The following is a 17,548-nucleotide window of genomic DNA, read 5'->3' as shown; positions in this document are numbered from 1 at the left end:
TCACAAATTATGTTAAAATTAAATAAAAATCAATTATATGTAAAAATTTTCTTTTTATATCACACATTATCTTAAATTAATATGAAATGATTATTGTAAATATCTCTTATATAGACACTAATATTAATTATAAGCAATATATCAAGAATATATATAGAATTTATTAGTGATATATATATGATTCGGTTCGGTGGATCAGATGAAAAGACTACGTTAAGTCTGTCTCATATAGGAGTGGAGAGGATTGGGTTGGGCCCATGATATAGGGATTGAGGACTATAAATAATTGGTTATATTTCTAGATGTGATATTACCATTACAATTAATAAAGAATAATTTATTATGGATATAAACCGAACCACGTAAATCTTGTCTTATTTAAAATTAAATGGGTACATGCCAAGTTATATTGAACATTTGTTTTAATGAAATTATGGTATTATTTTTCAAAAAAAAAAAAAAAAAAAAAAAGGGTACATGCTATGTTTTGTACATTCTTTCCTTTAGCAGTTTTTTATTTGACTTGCTTAAACCTTTTTACCTGGCGTTATCCATTCATCCTTCTACTTTTGGTTGAATATAAAAATGCGTAAACATATTTTTATATACTAAGTGAAGCATCAGCCAGATCAGAAGAAAGTATAAAGCATGTAAGATGGATGAATAATGAAATTAATTACCTCTTGCATTGTATAGTTCCATGCTGAAGATCAGATTATATCAGAGCATTATCCCCATGAATTAATAACTGAATAAAATATAAAAATATGTGTTGAGAAGATCAGAGCATATTTGGTGACAATTGGGAGTGAGGAGCGATACTGCGATAGGGATTTGGGTTTACAAATTACGCAGGAAATGTTAAGGAGAGTAGCTGTGGTTTGTGGGGGAGAGAAACAAGCTAAGTGAAAGACAGTTTAGCCATTATAGTATTAGTACTTTATGTGGTTATGTCTGAATAATGTTTATTCCCTGTGCGAGTGTGTAAAACATCTCAAATTTTTTGTTCTGAAAAAACCTTCCAAAAAATACTTATGAGAATGCGCTTAAAAGTGTGTAAAACATCTCAATTGGTTAGAGAAATAAGAAAAAAAAATTAATAAGAAATCTATATTAACATTTGATCAAATAAATGGTAATTGTAGAGATGTCGTGGAATCCCCATCATCGCCCCTAACTTTCTCCTCAGTTCCCATTACCCACCGGAGTTGGGAAATAACTCGATCCCCATCTCCACAGGGTTACTAATCCCCACCCCATTGAGATTTTTATAATTTTTAATGTTTATTTCTTTATTTTTTATTCGATTTGTGTCATAGTCTTACTTGCTACTTCATTCTCATTATTAATTTTTTTTTATAAAAAATTTTAATATTCTCACGTATCCTGGACCATCTCATTTACACATTTTTTTTTAAATAATAATATTTATTGTGAGATGAAAAAATTACTACATTAATTAAAATATATGCAAGGGGCGGCAGGGGCAGAGTAGGTACTCCTCATTCCTACCAGGAAATGAAACTCTCCCTCTTCCCCGTCCTCATTCCCTAAAATTTCTCCCCATTTATATATCATTAGGTATATGGATACTTGAATTCCTTATCGAGGTTGAGTGTAATTGACATATAGTGATTCAACCTATAAAGAAGAGTCTTGTCTCCATAACTTTATCTCTTTCTTGAATACATTCATTATTCCCAGTGGCTTAAAGTCCATCATTCCTTAGATATCATAGCTTGGTATCGGGCCTAATTTCATGAATTATATTCTATGAACAACGACTTAAAATCTTGGCTTTAATTTGTTTGCTACTTTTTCTTTTGTCCTTTTTTTCTGGTTGAAGTTGCTTGTTACAGCTTCTTGTCCTTAAAATACTCCTTGAACACCAAGCTAAGCTAAGACATAGAAAGAGAGTTGCCCAGCTTGTTCCATCTTTTTGAACCACCAAATTTGGGCCATTCCTCTCCTAGAAATTCTAATTCTAATATAATATATACTAGCGATAAACCTGTTTGAAGTACACATCAATTTAATATTGACAAATAAATGCCTAATCGCATTAAATATTATTACCACTACCTTAGCTTTCTGCAAAGGTTGGCAAATTTGATAAATGTGTCATCTACAATGTAATTGGTATAGTGCTTATACTACTACTTAGCAACAATAGCCACTGCAAAGGAGTGGAGTGTAGCTACTAAAATAATCATCACAATCATAAATGGTAAAAGCAGTGACATATAGATCGAGAAAGAATAAACCGTTGCTTGAGATGTTGGGTACTCAAAATAATAAAAAGACTCATGTTGATTCTTTACAAGATAAAATCATAATATGCGCCCCAGGTCACAACCGGGGTGTATATATATATATATGTGTGTGTGTGTGTGTATTATGTGTTGATAACTAACGTTACATTTAAGATCTAAAAAGAGTGCACCCGAAAATGATTAATGATTCAAAAGCAAGGGAAAGCTGAACAAAAACACAAAGTTTATCGAAAATATTACAAAGTGCCGCACCTCGTGATGTGAAGTGCACTTCTATGTATCAACAAATGCATGCACTTTTAGTTTGGTGCACTTTAAAGTTTGAAATATTTATTAAAATATTACGGCGTTTTTCTTTCTTTTTCCCTTAGCTTGCTTCAGAGCCGTTAATATGAGGGATGAGTTCTTAATTTTTACCAAGACATTTGTTCTTTCGTGATCCCATCCATATCCATTTACATAGAAGGGTAGCTAATTCATCAACTTTTCCACCAGATTCCCAATTACATACATTAGATGACTGCTCAGAGCCTGCATCATCAAACTAATTAATCAAAGATTCTACACAAAATTTGTCATATTCAAACATTTAGATCGAATTTGGATGAATTTGATATAAAATTTTGATGAATCACATTACCAGTGGTGGGGTATTGAGTCTTTGGGCTGCAGTAGTTAGAGAAAGTATAGAACATACTACCTTGTAATATATATAGTCAATAGTTTTCAGCAAAAGAAAGGAAGAGACAATATATATACTATATAGCTTGGCATGAGGGAGAAGAGAGTGTCAAACTAGCTAGCCAGGTATGACTTGCCTAAGCACCAATGAAAAGATGAGATGTTCAAATAAAAGACCATCCAAAATTGGTGAGGCAAGTCATCCTTGGCTACTTAACAACACTTTTCTTTTCATGCAATGCCTCTCTTCCTATTACACTCAATTGGTACAATCTCTTGTTATTCACAAGCTCTATTTATACATAGTCTCAGCCAAAAGTGGATTAGACTAGTCACCATTACATGTTCTTCCATATCTTGATTTCCCATTTTGACATTCCCATATGTGCAAAAGAATATATGCCTTTTTATCCATTTTTGAGGGGTGGATATGTGAGTTGATATTCAAAGCATCTTCAACTAGCAGTGCATGATTGATCAATTTGACATTTTAATTCTCAAAAGATCACTTGATACTATCATTCATAGTACTCCTTTTTTAAGTGCTAACTCAATGCATGAGTTCAAACTAGTTTAATTTGTGCATAGTTGTTGAGTAAATGGTATTAACCATTCATCCCATAATTAGTCTTGTTGTGAAGAGTCTCGTGTATTCTTGAGCAGAGATAGTATATTAAACTCGCAATAAAAATAGGCAAATTAGGGTAATTAAAAATAATAACGGATGAATAATTCGCAATTCTTAATTGGAATAAATATCTGTTTATATTAATGCCATAGAGTATTTATTATGTGGTGTATTGGTGACTATTTACCAGTTTCGTAATTTAGCAATTAGCATGAACATAAGGTCTAAAAAGAAACATAAAATTTAAAATGGCAATAAAATTAAACTGAAATAAACATATATATAATATAATAGAATTGACTAATATAATTATACATGAGAATTGAAAACCAAACACACCATCTAGTACTAATCTTCTTAGGAGTCAATGTCATGACCATGACAACATGTAAAGGTAACAAATTTATGCATCCGGTAAGAACACTCAGGACATTTTTCATTCTCTTGAATTTTGTTCAGCGTAGTTGAATATTCAAGAGCACAACAAGAATGACTTTTTAAAGAAGAAGAAAAAGTAAGCATCTCATGGTGGTCTTTGAATGCCTCATCAAAACCTTTGGTGGCTATGTTTTCCTTCCAAATCTCGTAGTCATTTATAACTTGTAGTATTTTAGCTCCATGCCCACATACAACAATCTTCTTCCCTTTGCTTAGTAGGGCCCATCCTTCAATTCTTGTATTCTTACCTTCATAGGCCAACAATTTTTTGAGCCCTTGCAAAATTTCATCATTGCACTCTTCATCAAAGTAATTAATCTCGTCCAAATAATGGATTCTTGACAAAAACATGCTTCGAAGACGAGTCCAAAACCGCCATACGTTGTAGGATTTCTTGAATGCACAATGACTCAATTTTTCTTTATCAATGATTGATGTTATCATCTTATTTTTACCAACGTAGGCCAAGTTTACCTTCAATTGGATTTTAGAAGCAAGTTGATGTACCTTAGAAGTGAACTCTCGAACCCAATTAATGTCATTTCCTCCATATAAGAAAATATAATCTTCCGTGTGAAACTGAAGAAAGAACATATATAATTGCTAAATGATTTGTAAAAGAAATAAGAGGTCGTAGGCGTGTAGCTAGTGTATAGTTTATAAGAGGTTGAAGCTAGAAGCCATACCCAATTTTGCATCACATAACGATGATTAACATTGCGGTGATATGTTCCCACCACAAGGTCGAGACTGTAATTTGGTTCTTGTTGCCACAGGAATTTTTCCCTTTCGTTGTCATACGGAGTGGATTGTTCAATCTGATTATGAATAAAAATAATGTAATTAATGTGATAATTAAAATGCCAAAATTTTGTAAAATGACCTTTTTTGGAGGGGTTAGGGGAGTGAAACGACGAATAATTTTTTTTTTAAAAGTCAGTATCTTAGTCAAAGTTAATTGTATTTTTTCTAACAACATGATGACAGTGAAATAAATAAATGCATGAAAGAGATCATACCAAATTTTGTATCCTCTTTTCAATATCTTCTGCCCAAGCAAGTATCTTGTGGTCAATGTCACCTACCAAAACTCTTACCATATCTTTGATTTCAGGTATGACACGGTTGATGCTGGAAGTCCCTGTCATCAACTCATTTTCTACCAAAGCAGTTATATTATATATTCCTTCAACTCCGAATGTATTTTCTTCAATATACTGATAGGCCCATATTTGCATCATGTGCATTATATTTGGATGAACAATTCTTCCTTGCTGATCTAATGAAACAATGATGGGCTCCCCTTCTATCTGAAAGTATGGAAAGAGTTGCTCTTTAACAAATCTAATGAATTGTGGTGAAATCATTTTTTGCGGATCGTTCAACCAATAGAAGCGGGTCTTGCTGCTTAATTTTTTAAATTGTTGCTCATCCTCAGTAGTCCATGATGCATCATTATTCTGAGCGATTGGAATCCAAAGTAGTCTTGTATTCGCATGCCGGGCAAAAAAATTCAGAAATTGAATCCTCAGTTCAGAGATGTGATGGCCTTGGGTAATTAGCAGGGCCACTCTTGTGCTGTTCCATTCATTTAATCCCTAATATACATACATATATACCAAATATTCACACGTTACCAAGTATACAACGAAACATACCTTCTTCTTTTTTCCTGTATTGCATGCTTTTCACCTTAGACAGTTGGATGAAATAGTTCCACTACACTTAAATATATATAATATTAACCTAGCTATTTTGATAATTAAATACACACACACACACACACACACACACACACACACACATATATATATATATATATATATATATATATATATATATATATATAGCATGAAATAATAGTAAATAATGAACATTATTGTTTAAGGTTCAAAATCTCACCTTGTCTTTAAATAGCATCTCACCATCCTTGACATTAAACATTAACCTGAAAACTTCAGACTTACTAGAAGAATTGTAATATAAAGCACGCTTCAATGCTTCATATGATTCCTCTGCCCTCTTCTTTTCTGCATATATATGAAAAATAATTAATCTATATATTATATAGTTAATCATGGATAAATAAATATGAACTATATATAAAATAAAACCAACCTAGTTCTGAGGAAAAAGTGTGGAGTATGGTAGCAGTTGAAGTGGTAAGTTCCTCAATAAGTTCATCATTTGGAGGAGGAGAATAAGAAGTGGCAACAACACTTCTACCTATCCAATAGCATGCAATTGGAAAGGCAGAGATTATTGATTGCGGCGTAGAGTAATTAGATGATGGCGTAGTAGTTTGTTTCAGCTCAACAACGCATTTAATTAGTTGTAAAACAGAAGTGATGCATTCAACAACTGGTTTTTGGTTGAGGTGAAGTTCCAACTTCTGAGCCATTGCCTGTCTAATTATCTTCCCATGGCCGCCGATGCAGTAGATGATAGTGGAGAAAGCTGAGAGTATCAACACCATCTTATCTTCCCAACAATACGAACATAACATTCTCAGTACATCAATAGTGGTGGAGTGTTCATTATTTGCACTACTGTTCAAACCAGCTGAAGCTATCTGAAAATTATATATATATATATATATATATATATATATATATATATATAGTTAGACTACCTAATTAATTCTCAAGATCATTATATTATATTATATTGCTCCATCTATCTTGGCCATCAAATGATTTAGAAAGATTAATCACATGCACCTGAAATGAAAGTTGTCTGATAAGGGATGGAAGTTGTTTGTAATTGATGAGCTCTTCAACTTCATTCAACTTCTCCACCCCTGCTTCTTCACCAATACCCTGATCAACCCCACAACACATTCGAATTGAAACAACATTTTAGCTAGCTAGTATTTAGCTTCTAGTAATAATTATGTCAAAATAGTCACATAGTTGTGGGATCAAAAGTGAAAAAAACTCTAATAAATTACATAGAAAATTTTTAACAATTAAATGATATAGAAGCACTAATAGCAGTTAAAAAAAAAAAAAAAAAAAGAATCACTAATAGCAATAAGAAAAATTATACTGGAAGGTACATAGTTTAACTGGTTAAACATAAATAGTTTTAACTTCTTGATACCAACAAGTGATAAGTAGATTAACATACCATCTTGACACTAAGAATATTTTCGGCAATGCTCAAAATGACATTGGTGTCGAACTTTCTACCGTCATAATTGTGAGTGGATAAGACCTGCTCCATGATTATACTCTCATCAAAAACCTGACTTCTTGGTGATAAGAGTGTGATTGTTGGTTGTGGAATTATTCTCCTAGATAGCAATAGTGTTTGGTTTGCCATATTGAATTGAGAATTAGGGGGCCGGGGAAATAATGAGTACAGTTTCTAGTATTAGTAGTGTTTGCTTATGTTTACTCACCACTAAATGATCACTTATATAATAGCATGCATTTGAAGCTGAAATGAAGGAGAATCAAGAATTCAAGATGCCCAAAGAACCAAAAGGTTAGATAAAAATATATTCTTATCCTTCAATGCACTCCAAGAATTATATTTATAAAGAAAAAGATCAGAGTAATATATAAACATTTCCAGAACTTAAGAAACACGTTATTATAAAGTGTATGTTAAGAATTTAATCCAATTTTAACCCTTTAACTTGTAATCTCTAACTTTCATATTTTTCACTTTAGATGCAAGACTATCACTAAGGGGGGAAAAAAAATAGATTTGGCTCATCAGCTGATGACTATTTTTGGAGGGCAAAAGTATATATCCTTCCACACATTATATTGTCGATGAAATCACACTCACTTTTCTAAATCATTTCTCCAACACAACAAGCATTCACGACATACATACTATTAAAAGTAATTTTTGTTACCTGTTTAATAAATTTAATAAAAAAAATTATTTCAATATAATTAAAAAAATTATCTATAATATTTAAATAAGTCTATTCCCAAATTATGTTAGAATAAAAATTAATTATATATATAATTGTTCTTTTTATATCACACATTATCTTAAATTAATGCTAAAAATAATATGAAATGATTATTGTAAATATCTCTTATATAAGACACTAATATTAATTATAAACAATATATCAAGAATATATATAGGATTCAGTGATATATGATTCGATTCAGTGGGTCAGATGAAAAGACTACGTTGAGTCTGTCTCATATAGAAGTGGAGACAATTGGGTTGGGCCGACCATGATATAGGGATATATGACTATAAATACATTGGTTATATTTGGTATCACCATCACAATTAATAAAAAAAAAAAATAGTTTCACTTCAGACACATTTTCGAAACACGTAAATCTTGACATTCTTTAATTTTCTGTCATTGTTAGCGATTAATCTCAATAGACTAGGACCCCGACTCAAAACCATATTAATGAAATTTTTATATCCAAACTATTTATACAAGATAGATGTAAATAAATCGCCATTTTAAAATTAAATGGGTACATGCTATGTTTTGTATATTCTTTCCTTTAGCAGTTTTTTATTTGACTTGCTTAAACCTTTTAACCTGGCGTTAGCTATTCATCCTTCTACTTTTGGTTGAATATAAAAATGCGTAAACATATTTTTATATAGTAAGTGAAGCATCAACCAGAAGAAAGTATAAAGCAAGTAAGATGGATGGATACTGAAATTAATTACCTCTTGCATTGTATAGTTCCATGCTGAAGATCAGAGCAGAGCATCTATCCCCATGAATTAATTAATAACTGAATAAAATATATAAAAATATGTGTTGAGAAGATTTGAGCATATATATATTTGGTGAGAATTGGGATAGATATTGGGTTTGAGAAGATCGAGAGGGACAGGGAATAAGCTAAGGAGCAATATAATACTGCGATAGGGATTTGGGTTTACAAATTACATACGTAGGAAATGTTGTGGAGATCGAGTAGCTGTGGTTTGTGGGGGAGAGAAACAAGTGAATTGAAAGACAGTTTAGCCATTATAGTATTAGTACTTTATGTGATTCTATTTGTCTGAATAATGTTTTAAAAAAAGCCATAATTTGGTTCCCTTACTTTGCTATATGCTACCACGACCATAATATAGAAAAAAAAAAAAAAAGATTTATAGTGGTCACCAACTAGCGACTACTCTAAAACACCCAACAAGCACATTTTGAAAATGCACACGCTAGGCGTAGGCGTGTCTCCACACGCTTTTTTTCCTCATGCAAAAAACACATGTTTTGCAGGTGAAATTTTTTTAACAAAAATTCTCATTTCATAGCTAAAAATTTCATCCCGAATTTTTAGTTCTGAAAAAACCTTTCAAAAAATACTTATGGGAATACTCTTAAGAGTGTGTAAAACATCTCAACTGGCTAGAGAAATAAGAAAAATATTAATTAAAAATCTATATACACATTTGATCGAATAAATGGCAATATAATTGTAGAGATATCGGGGGACTTGGCAATCACGTGGCACATCCTTGTCCCCGCCCCTAACTTTCTCCCCAGTTTTCATTACCCGCTGGGGATGAGAATAACTCCCTGTCCCAACAGGGTTACTTCCCCAACCCCACCAGATTTTTATAATTTTTTTTATTCGATTTGTGACATAGTCGTAATTGATACCTTATTCTCATTATTTATTTTTTTTATAAAAAAATTAATATTCTCACATATCCCGGACCATCTCATTTACACTTTTTTTTTTTTTTTTAATAATAGTATTCAATGTGAAATGAAAAAAAAAAAAAAAAAAAAACTACGACATTAATTAGAATATATATGAGGGGCGAGGGGCGGATCGAAGTAGGTACTCCCCATTCGTACCCGGGAATGAAACTCGCTCTCCCTCATCCCTTTCCTCATTCTCCAAAACTTCTCCCCATTCTATGCCATTAGAGGAGAATTGGATTCCTCATCGAGGTTGAGTGCAATTGACATACACAAAACCTATAAATAAGAGTCTTGTCTCCATAACTTTATCTCATTCTTGAATACATTCATTATTCACAATTGGCATAAAGTCCATCATTCCTTAGTTATCATAGCTTGGTATCCTAATTTCATGAATTATATTCTATGAACAACAACGACTTGAAATCTTGGCTTTGTTTGCTACTTTTTCTTTTGTCCTTTTTTCTGGTTGAAGTTGCTTGTTACAGCTTCTTATTGTAAAATATAATACTCCTTGAACAACAAGCTAAGACATAGAAAGAGAGGGTGCAGTGTAGCTCAGCAATTGTTCCATCTTTACATTTGTGTCTTTGTTGCTTTTTGTCCAGTGAAACCACCAAATTAAATTTGGGCCATATATTCCTCTCCTATAAAATCTAATTCTAATATATAATAGCTTTAAACCTGTTTGAAGTACACATCAATTTAATATTGACAAATAATGCCTAATCGCATAAAATATATAGTATTACCACCTTATAAGCTTTCTGCAAAGATTGGCAAATTTGATAAATGTATCATCTGATCGATCACCAATAGCTATGGTGGTTATACTACTACTAAGCAACAATAGCGATTGCAAAGGGGTGGAGTGTTGCTACTAAAATAATCATCACAATCAGAAATTGTAAAAGCAGTGACATACAGAGAAAGAATAAACCGTGGCTTGAGATGTTGGGTACGTAAAAATTAATAAATAAAATGACTTATGATTCTTTACAAGATAATATCATGATTTGTGTCCCACCTCCGGGATATATATATATATATATATATATATATATATATATATATATATATATATATATATATATATATATATATATATATATATATATATATATATATATATAGAGAGAGAGAGAGTTGCACTCGGGTGCGAACGGCTCGCCCAGGCGCAAAATAGGAATGGATTCTGTTCGTCCACGTGTCCAGATCTAATGGATGAGAAACACTGATTTTTTTAAAAAATACGGTGGCATTTTCGTAAATAATTGAACATCGAAGTGCAAGTAAAATGTATTACAAGTGCATGTAAAATGTATTATAGGTGCAAGTAAAAATTTACACTGAGCATCAATACTTAGTTGCACTTATAGTTCTAAGTAGTTGCACCTATAGTTCTAAGTAGTTGCACACATAGGTATAAGTAGTTGCATCTAGGTGTATGAATGTTTGCGAGTGGTTTTCAGGAGTATTACCACCCGCTGAACTCAGATCAATGAATGTTAACAAGGCAAAATTACATGCACTTATAGGTGAAAGTAGTTGCACCTATAGTTATAAGTAGTTGCACCTATAGTTATAAATAGTTGCACATATAGTTATAAGCACACCCAGGTGCATGAATGGTTGCGGAAAGTGAATGCTAACATGGCAAAATTACATGCACTTATAGGTGAAAATAGGTGCACTTATAAGAGATTTTACTTGCACTTCGATGTTCAATTATTTACGAAAATGCCACCGCGTTTTTTTTTTTAAGTTATTAGATCTGGACACGTGTCGCGCGCTGATTCGTTCGCATTTCCTTCCTGGGCACTTATTCGCACCTGAGTGCGTCCCTATATATATATATATATATATATATATATATATATATATATATATATATATATATATATATATATATGTATGTATATAGTGTTATAACTAACATTACATTCAAGATCTAATTAAAATGAGTGCACGCGAAAATGATAAATGATTCTATAGCAACGAAAAGTCTGAACAAAACTACAAAGTGTATTGAACAATAGTACAAAGTGTCGCACATTTGAACGAGTGTCTTTTAATTTGCAGGTGGAACATGAGTGTAATTAAGTAGAACTATCGTGCTAATAACGCGTTGAAAATTATAACGTAATTTTATATAAATCATGTGATATTGTATGCTGGAATATAATTAGTATATGGAAGAAGAGAGGATGAGAGGAAGAATAGAACACATGAACTTAGAGCCACATTCTCATTATGTAACCTGTGATATATATACATGTATATTATGGGAAAACTATAGAAATAATGAAAGTGGGGAACCAGATAATAGCTACAAAACAGTTCTATTTACAACAATATTAACATTCATTATTAAATAATAAAAATAACATAAATTTAAGCATAAAACTAATTGTGCCATGCAAATACAAAAAAAAATGTAATGTATTAAAATTAAAAGATTAAAACTAAATATAACAATGCTTCAATAATTAATTATTAAAGTAAAGAAATCATACTTTATCCACCCAATCAAACCTTTTTAAGTAACTCATAAGCAATTATGAGCAATTGAGCACATATCTAGAGATTATAGTCTAAGAGGGTGTTTGGTAAATAGTTGTCAACTGATTGGGTTAGTGAGTTTAGCTAGTTAATAACATTAGGTGATTGTAAAAAGATGTTTGGTAAATTAGTTGTTAGCTGATAACTGATTACATGCAAAATGACTTTATCAAATAGCTAATTGAAAAGGTTGCTTTGATCGAGTATGTAGCTTTTTTAATTTTAGCATTTCAAAGTAATAAACTGTTACAAAAAACTAATTAACCAAACATTCATATTAATTGTTTAATCAAGTCAAACATCTAATAGTGGTCAAACAAGCCAAAATTTGTTGATAAGCTAATTGTGTTACCAAATAGGGCATAAGTTTTATTTGTGTGTTTTTTTTCTTATTCCTTTCAAAAGGTTGAACCCCAACCCCGGCCCGTTTGGGAGGATGTAAATCATGGTGACTCAACTGAATATGAACCACAAAGGCTAGACCAGTGCTCACTGCGCACAAGGAGCCCCCTTCACTTTGAGAGATTGCTCCCACACTGCCGCTGGTGAGACTCGATCCCTGGTCATCATTCTTTTAAAGTTTCACCTCTATAAAGGTTGAGCTACCCATGCAAGCTTTTTTTCTTATTCCATTTGTACGTAATTGGTTAAATATCATATAACAGACTCCGTTAATGGACTTGTAATCTTGTGGTTACCAAGTTAACAGTCCACCCAACTTTGTTAGGATTGTCCGTATAATAAAAGTATATATATTTTCTTAACTCCAAGTGGGGTTCGGCAATTCAAGATAACTAATGCATAAAAGAGTTTTATTGTCACTTTAGATAAATTCACAATTAAAAATATGTAAAATATATCTTCAAAAAAAATGTAAAATATAGGGTAATTAAAAATAATAATGGATGAGTAGCATTCAAAAAAAAAAAATAATAATGGATGAACTTGCGATTCTTAACTGGAATAAATATCTGTTTATGTATATGGCATAGAGTATTTATGTGGTGAATTGGCTATTTACCTCTATCCTAGTTTAGCAATTTAGCATGAACATAAGGTCTAAAAAGAAACATAAAATTTAAAATGACAATAAAATTAAACTGAAATAAACATAAACATATATATAATATAATGGAAATGACTAATATAATTACACACATGAAAATTAGAAACCAATTCAAACACACCATCTAGTGATAGCACTCTTCGTCTAAGTCAATGTCATGACCATGACAACATGTAAAGGTAACAAATTTATGCATCGAGTAAGAACACTCGGGACATTTTTCATTCTCTGAAATTTTGTTCAAGGTATTTGAATATTCAAGAGCACAACAAGAATGACTTTTTAACGAAGAAGCAGAAATAAGCATCTCATGGTGGTCTTTGAAAACCTCATCAAAACCTTTGGTGGCTATGTTTTCCTTCCAAATCTCGTACTCATTTATAACTTGCAGTATTTTAACTCCATGCCCACATACAACCACCTTCTTCCCTTTGCTTAGAAGTGCCCACCCTTCAATTCTTGTATTCTTACCTTCATAGGCCAACAATTTCTTGAGTCCTTGCAAAATTTCATCATTGCACTCTTCATCAAAGCGATTAATCGAATCCAAATAATAGATTCTTGACAAAAACATGCTTTGAAGACGAGTCCAAAACCACCCTACTAAGTAGGAGTCGTATAATGCAGAGTGACTCATTTTTTCTTTTTCAATGACTGATCTTATCATCGTGTTTTTACCAACATAGGCCAACTCTACCTTCAATTGGATTTTGGAACCAAGTTGATGTACCCTAGAAGTGAATTCTCGAATCCAAGTAATGTGGTTTCCTCCGTATAAAAATATATAATTTTTCGTGTCAAACTGAAGAAATTAAAGAATATATATAATTGTTAAACTATTTGTAAAAGAAATAAGAGGTCGTAGGCATGTAGTGTATAATTTATAAGCGGTTGAAGCTAGAAGCCATACCCATTTCTGTATCTCATAATGAAGATACACATTGCGGCTCCATGTTCCTACAACAAGGTCGAGACTGTAATTTGGTTCTTGTTGCCACAGGAATTTTTCCCTTTCGTTGTTATACGGAGTGGATTGTTCTATCTGATCATGAATGAAAATAAGGTAATTAATGTTATAAAATGCCAAACTTTTGAAAGAAAACAAAAAAAGACTATTTGTTTGGAGGGAGTGGGGGAGTGAAAGTACAAATAATTTCTTTTAAATCATTTAGTAAAATAAACGCATGAAAGAGATCATACCAAATTTTGTATCCTCTTTTCAATATTGTGGGCCCAAGCAACTATCTTGCTGTCAATGTCACCAACCAAAACACTTACCATATCATTGATTTCAGGTATCACATCATTGATGTTCGAAGTTTCTTTCTTCAACTCTTTTTTTACCAAAGCAGTTATATTATATATTCCTTGAACTCCTAATGTATTTTCTTCAATATACTTATAAGCCCATACATGTATCATGTGCATTATATTTCGATGAACAATTCTTCCTTGCTGATCTAATGAAACAATGATTGGCTCCCCTCCCATCTGAAAGTCTGGAAAGAGTTGCTCTTTAACAAATCTAATAAACTGTGGTGAAATCATTTTTTGCAGATTGTCCAACCAGTACAAGTTTCGCATCCTTCTTTTCAATTTTGCGAAACGTTGCTCATCCTCAGTAGTCCATGATGCATCATTATTCTGAGGAATTGGAATCCAAAGTAGTCTTGTATTCGCATACAGGGCAAACCAATTCAGAAAATGAATCCTCAAATCAGAGATGTGAAGGCCTTGGGTAATTAGCAGGGCCACTCTAGTGCTGTTCCAATCATTTAATCCCTAATATACATACATATATACCAAATATTCACACGTGACCAAGTATACTACGAATTGAAACATAAAATTTATTTTTTATTTTTGCATTGCATGCTTTTCACCTTAGGCAGTTGGATGAAATAGTTTACCCTAAAAATACAAATATCACAGAATAATAGTAAATAACAAACATTATTGTTTAACGTTCAAAATCTCACCTTGTCTTTAAATAGCATCTCACCATCCTTGACATTAAATATTAACCTGAAAACTTAAGACTTACTAGAAGAATTGTAATATAAAGCATGCTTCAATGCTTCATATGATTCCTCCGCCCTCTTCTTTTCTGCATATATATGAAAAGTAATTAATTTATTATATTAACATCGACATATATAGTTAATCTTCAATAAATAAATATGAACATATATATAAAATAAAACTAACCAACCTAGTTCTTGGAAAAAAGTGTGGAGTATGGTAGCAGTTGAAGTGGTAAGTTCCTCAAGTTCATCATTTTGAGAAGGACAATAAGTAGTAGTGGCAATAACACTTCTACCTATCCAATAGGTTGCAATTGGCAAGGCAGAGATTATTGATTGCGGCGTAGAGTAATTAGATGATGGCGTAGTAGTTTGTTTCAGCTCAACAACGCATTTAGTGAGCCGCAAAACACAACTTGTGCAATCAACAACTGCTTTTTTTTTGAGGTGAAGTTCCAACTTCTGAGCCATTGCCAGTCTAATTATGTTCCCATGGCCGCTGCAGTAGAGTAGTCCATAGATGATATTAATGGAGAAAGCTGCCAATATCAACACCATCTTATCTTCCCAATCATATGAACACAGCATTCTCAGTATATGAATAGTGGTGGAGTGTTCATTATTTGCACTACTATTCAAACCAGCTGAAGCTATCTGAAAATTATATATATATATAGTTAGACTACTTAATTAATTCTCAAGATCAATATATTATATTGCTCCATCTTGGCCATCAAATGATTTACAAAGATTAATCACATGCACCTGAAATGAAAGTTGTCTGATAAGGGATGGAAGTTGTTTGTAATTGATGAGCTCTTCAACTTCATTCAACTTCTCCACCCCTGCTTCTTCACCAATACCCTGATCAACCCCACAACACATACATTCAAAACAACATTTTAGCTAGCTAGTATTTAGCTTCTACAGTTAATAAACAAAATAGATCAGAGTTTTTTTTTTTTTTCATGTTTTGTCCAACTATCGATCATAGGATCATTTCTATATTTGATCCCCGACTATAAGTATTTTCATATTTGGTCCCACGATGTTGAAAGTTTTGTCACATTTGATCTTTCTGACATAATTTCAAGCAATTGAATTATCTTGAACGACAAATTTGTCATTTTCAATCCCCTCACCTTAGAAGTTTAAGAAAAAAGTCATGGAAAATGATAATTTGGCCTTTTAAGACAAGACACATATGACCAAAAATTATGTCGCAAGGACCAAACGTGGCAATTCAAAGATTTAAAAGTCGTAGGACCAAATGTGAAAAAAGTAATAATTAGGGACTAAATGTGAAAATAGTAACATAGTTGTAGTATCAGAAATAAACAAAAATATATATTAAAAAAAAAAAAACTCAAATAAATTACATATAAAATTTTTAACAGTTAAATAATATAGAATCACCCGTAGCAATAAGAAAAACTATACTTGAAGGTGCATAGTTGAACTGGTTAAACTTAAATAGTTTTAACTTCCTAATAGGCTAATACCAACAAGTGATAAGTAGATTAACATACATACCATCTTGACGCTAAGAATGTTTTCTACAATCCTCAAAATGAAGTTGGTGTTGAACTTTCTACCGTCATAATTGTGGATGGACAAGACCTGCTCCTTGATTATGCTCTCATCAGGAGCTTGACTTCTTGGTGATGAGAGTGTGATTGTTGGTTGTGGAATTATTCTCCTAGATAGCAATAGTGTTTGGTTTGCCATATTGAATTGAAAATATAATTATGGGGCGGGGAGATGAGGATAGTTTCTAGTATTAGAAGTGTTTGCTTATGTTTGGGGCAAGTGTTTGCTTATGTTTACTCACCACTAAATGATCACTTATATAATAGCATTTGAAGCTGAAACGAAGGAGAATCAAAAGACTAGATATACATATATTCTTATCCTTCAATACACTCCAAGAATTATATTTATAAAGAAAAAGGGTGATATATACACATTTCTAAGACTTAAGAAACACGTTATTATAAAGTGTAAGATAAGAATTTAATCCAATTTTAGTCCTTCAACTTTCAAGGCTTTTCAATCTATAATTTATTTAGACTTTCATATTTTCCACTTTAAATGCACAACTATGAGTAAAATTTCCAGATTTGTCCTACGGAGAATTTAATCTCAACAAATGTTGCCAGATTTGGCTCAACAGGTGATACCTAAATTTGGAGGGCAAAACTATCCTTCCACTCATTATTT

General features: G+C 32.0%; 2 protein-coding genes across 2 annotated transcripts; both read right to left on the bottom strand.

Annotated features, from left to right (window-relative positions):
- Positions 1–3,904: 3,904 nt before the first annotated feature.
- Positions 3,905–17,116, bottom strand: LOC109178797 (protein SIEVE ELEMENT OCCLUSION B-like). Its single transcript, XM_019328363.1, has 7 exons — positions 16,862–17,116; positions 16,094–16,192; positions 15,517–15,982; positions 5,923–6,050; positions 5,040–5,618; positions 4,707–4,838; positions 3,905–4,599 (listed from the first exon to the last, which is right to left on the bottom strand). The coding sequence occupies exons 1-7, from the start codon at positions 17,054–17,056 to the stop codon at positions 3,940–3,942; spliced, it is 2,259 nt and encodes a 752-aa protein (XP_019183908.1). The 5' UTR covers positions 17,057–17,116; the 3' UTR covers positions 3,905–3,939.
- LOC109178798 (protein SIEVE ELEMENT OCCLUSION B-like) lies at positions 13,346–15,639 on the bottom strand. Its single transcript, XM_019328364.1, has 5 exons — positions 15,625–15,639; positions 15,284–15,411; positions 14,505–15,086; positions 14,215–14,346; positions 13,346–14,106 (listed from the first exon to the last, which is right to left on the bottom strand). The coding sequence occupies exons 2-5, from the start codon at positions 15,299–15,301 to the stop codon at positions 13,429–13,431; spliced, it is 1,410 nt and encodes a 469-aa protein (XP_019183909.1). The 5' UTR covers positions 15,302–15,411; positions 15,625–15,639; the 3' UTR covers positions 13,346–13,428.
- Positions 17,117–17,548: the final 432 nt, after the last annotated feature.

The sequence above is a fragment of the Ipomoea nil genome, unplaced genomic scaffold (assembly GCF_001879475.1).
Source record: "Ipomoea nil cultivar Tokyo-kokei standard unplaced genomic scaffold, Asagao_1.1 scaffold0869, whole genome shotgun sequence".
NCBI classification, from domain to species: Eukaryota; Viridiplantae; Streptophyta; class Magnoliopsida; order Solanales; family Convolvulaceae; genus Ipomoea; species Ipomoea nil.
This window is presented reverse-complemented; position numbering and strand designations above follow the sequence as displayed.

Bases quoted from the DNA above. Each gene is read 5' to 3' on its own strand.
- LOC109178797 (XM_019328363.1), bottom strand. From the start codon at position 17,056: ATGGCAAACCAAACACTATTGCTATCTAGGAGAATAATTCCACAACCA. The intron at 16,193-16,861 runs GTATGTATGTTA...GGGGTTGATCAG, and splicing joins ACATTCTTAGCGTCAAGATG to GGTATTGGTGAAGAAGCAGG. The intron at 6,051-15,516 runs GTTGGTTAGTTT...ATATATATGCAG, and splicing joins CACTTTTTTCCAAGAACTAG to AAAAGAAGAGGGCAGAGGAA.
- LOC109178798 (XM_019328364.1), bottom strand. The intron at 14,347-14,504 runs GTATGATCTCTT...ATTCATGATCAG, and splicing joins AAAAGAGGATACAAAATTTG to ATAGAACAATCCACTCCGTA. The intron at 14,107-14,214 runs GTATGGCTTCTA...TAATTTCTTCAG, and splicing joins ATTATGAGATACAGAAATGG to TTTGACACGAAAAATTATAT.